General features: G+C 36.8%; 1 protein-coding gene across 1 annotated transcript in view; it reads left to right on the top strand.

The window, feature by feature from the left end:
* Positions 1 to 2,500, top strand: part of LOC138006775 (protein FAM193A-like) — a 34,869-nt gene that overhangs the window by 10,986 nt on the left and 21,383 nt on the right. The window contains exon 6 of the mRNA XM_068853296.1: positions 1,807 to 1,901. Within this exon, the coding sequence (XP_068709397.1) occupies positions 1,807 to 1,901 (95 nt within the window). The remainder of the gene's footprint in view (positions 1 to 1,806; positions 1,902 to 2,500) is intronic.

Here is a 2,500-nt window from a genome sequence, read left to right as displayed (position 1 = left end):
GATCGATCGCACATGCAAAATACTTGACAACAAGGGAGTGCTGACTATTACAAAAGCCCCTGAGCGCCTAGGCCTTTATCCCCATTTAGTTTTTTTAACAACAGGAACTGAAGCTTTGATCACTTTGGAACTTAATAAGACATGCCATTACTGAGACTACAATCTCAGATGGTACAAATGGAAAATTGACATGACCCCTCCCCCCAAAATCAGTGATAGAAGAGGGGGGCAGTTTGGCCTTCACATTCCCTCATCCTTGATTTAGGGAGCACTTCTGTTCCATTTTAATCTGCCCAAGGTTGTAGTACATGTAGGAAGGCTTGTTGACATCCCATTTTAGAAAGACACTGTAGTTATTAATTCGTTTATTAGTTGACATACCGTATTTACCCGTGTATAAGTCGTTCCCATGTATAAGTCGACCCCCCATTTTGGATGGCAAAAAAAGCAATTTCTTAATTTCTTTGCTAAACGTTCATGGGGTACAGTACTACATGTAATATACTAGTATTCTTTGATTTCTGGAACTGTGGATACACAAAAAAATCAGGGCCTCGAGCGCTTACATATAGTTTTGTGTTTCAGCAGTTGTAGTACAGTGTATATGCAGACATTTTGTCCTTGAGTTTCGAAAAAGTTTTCAGAAAATCGAACATGTAAACCTCAAACTAACCTGTTTCGTTGTTCAGGGATAAAGGGCTTTAGAGGATAAGTGCAACATCACAGAAGCAGGAGTCAATCTTTGAAAATGACTTCAAAAACAATGCAAAATGTGCAAGGTGCAATTGGTCCTTGACTTTACAGTGTATATACATGTACATGTACATGTATAATATCTCACATGACATAGAAAACAAAAAACTCATAAACCAAACACTATGAAGTTTGCAAAAGCATTTAAATTAAATCAGCCAGGTTTAATTGTACAAAGAATACATGTAAAAGACAATCATTACCAACCAGCATTTTCAGGCAACGCAAGTGACGATGCTTGCACGTAAACATGAGGTATTGCGCCAGGTTACTAAGCAGTTGCGTTACTTAAAGAAACATAAATGCCTTTTTGAGCTTTCCACCTTTGGTAAACAAAAATTTCCAGTGTCTATTTCATATTTGTGCTAGTGAGTATCTTCAACATTTGGAGTTGGAGAAATCCTTCAACTGGAATTGCTTACATTCATTTTAAAGTCTTTTGTCCACTGCATTTGTTATGCCCAAGACAACATCATTATGTTAATTTTGAATAAATAATATTATTTAGCTGGAACTTGGCTCCAAATCTTTGACCCATGTATTTTATAAGTTAAGGGCGATTTTGGGAGCTTCTTTTGAGGCCATAAAGGGTCGACTTACACACGGGTAAATACGGTAAGTCTGGTAAAAATTTTACCTCAGACCAGTGTGGCTTACCAGTAGTCCATTAGTTTTGCTTCGATTATCTCAGACTGGTTCAGTGGTAAACTGTACATGTACATGTATTTGTACATTGTAAAAAAAATTCTCAGAGCAGTGAGATAAATTGGCCATATGAGATGGCATACTTGTACTTTATGTACATGTGTTTCAAGGGTTGCAGAAATCACCAGAGTACTTTATACTGGCTGTGTGTTTACAACACTTCTGGTTTTTTAATCGTGGCTTTTGTAAAGTCACTATATATAATTGACAACGCTCTGAGTACATGTACAAGTAATTGTATGGTTTCCTACGTACACGTTTGTGGGATAAGCAGCTTCACGTTTTGCTTGTGTCATCAATAACGGTTCCGTTGTGTTTTGATTCATGTACACCTGTATCCGATTTTAGGGACAAGACATAATGCAAAAACCTACCTTGAATCTCACGCTCTCGATAACAACGAAACCATGTGACCAACAAGTGAAGTGCAGCTGCAACAGAAGGTGTAGTTTATGATCCTTGTTGATTAAGTACATGTACCTGTATGGCTATTATTATTATTATTTATTATTATTATTATGATAATTATTTTACTACACCTTTCAGGGCATCTGATAGGATGCGGCGATGCGGATCCGCATAACCCTAAAATCCGCATCCTCCACATAATTACGATATTTTCAGCATAATGCCTGATATTAGTGATAAAGCAGCTGCTCACCATCCTTACAAACATTATAAGAAGGCAAAGAGATTGACTATTTTGAAATGCCTATATTGAAGAAAACATGCCATTTCGCTCGTAAAATTAAAATTTGTGAGCAGTTTCCTCGCATTTTTCAGCAATAAGCCTGGACACCAGTTTTGTAATAGAAGCCCGCAATACATGTATAACGTGTAAGAAACCACTGAAAATGGTGATTGATCTAGGAAATAGATCGCAGTCCAACCACATAACAATAATTTTGCTCTATATCTCCAAGTTGAAAGAAAATTCATGACGAGAAACAAAATGATTTTTCATCACTTAGGTAAATTACTTTAGCAAAAGTTGTGACAAAATGCCAACTGCTAACCATTTTATTTCAACGGTAAAAGCTGG

Source organism: Montipora foliosa, chromosome 6, assembly GCF_036669935.1.
Source record: "Montipora foliosa isolate CH-2021 chromosome 6, ASM3666993v2, whole genome shotgun sequence".
Taxonomy (NCBI): domain Eukaryota; kingdom Metazoa; phylum Cnidaria; class Anthozoa; order Scleractinia; family Acroporidae; genus Montipora; species Montipora foliosa.
Note: the sequence above shows the minus strand (reverse complement) of the source record. Positions and strands in the feature narration are given on the sequence as shown.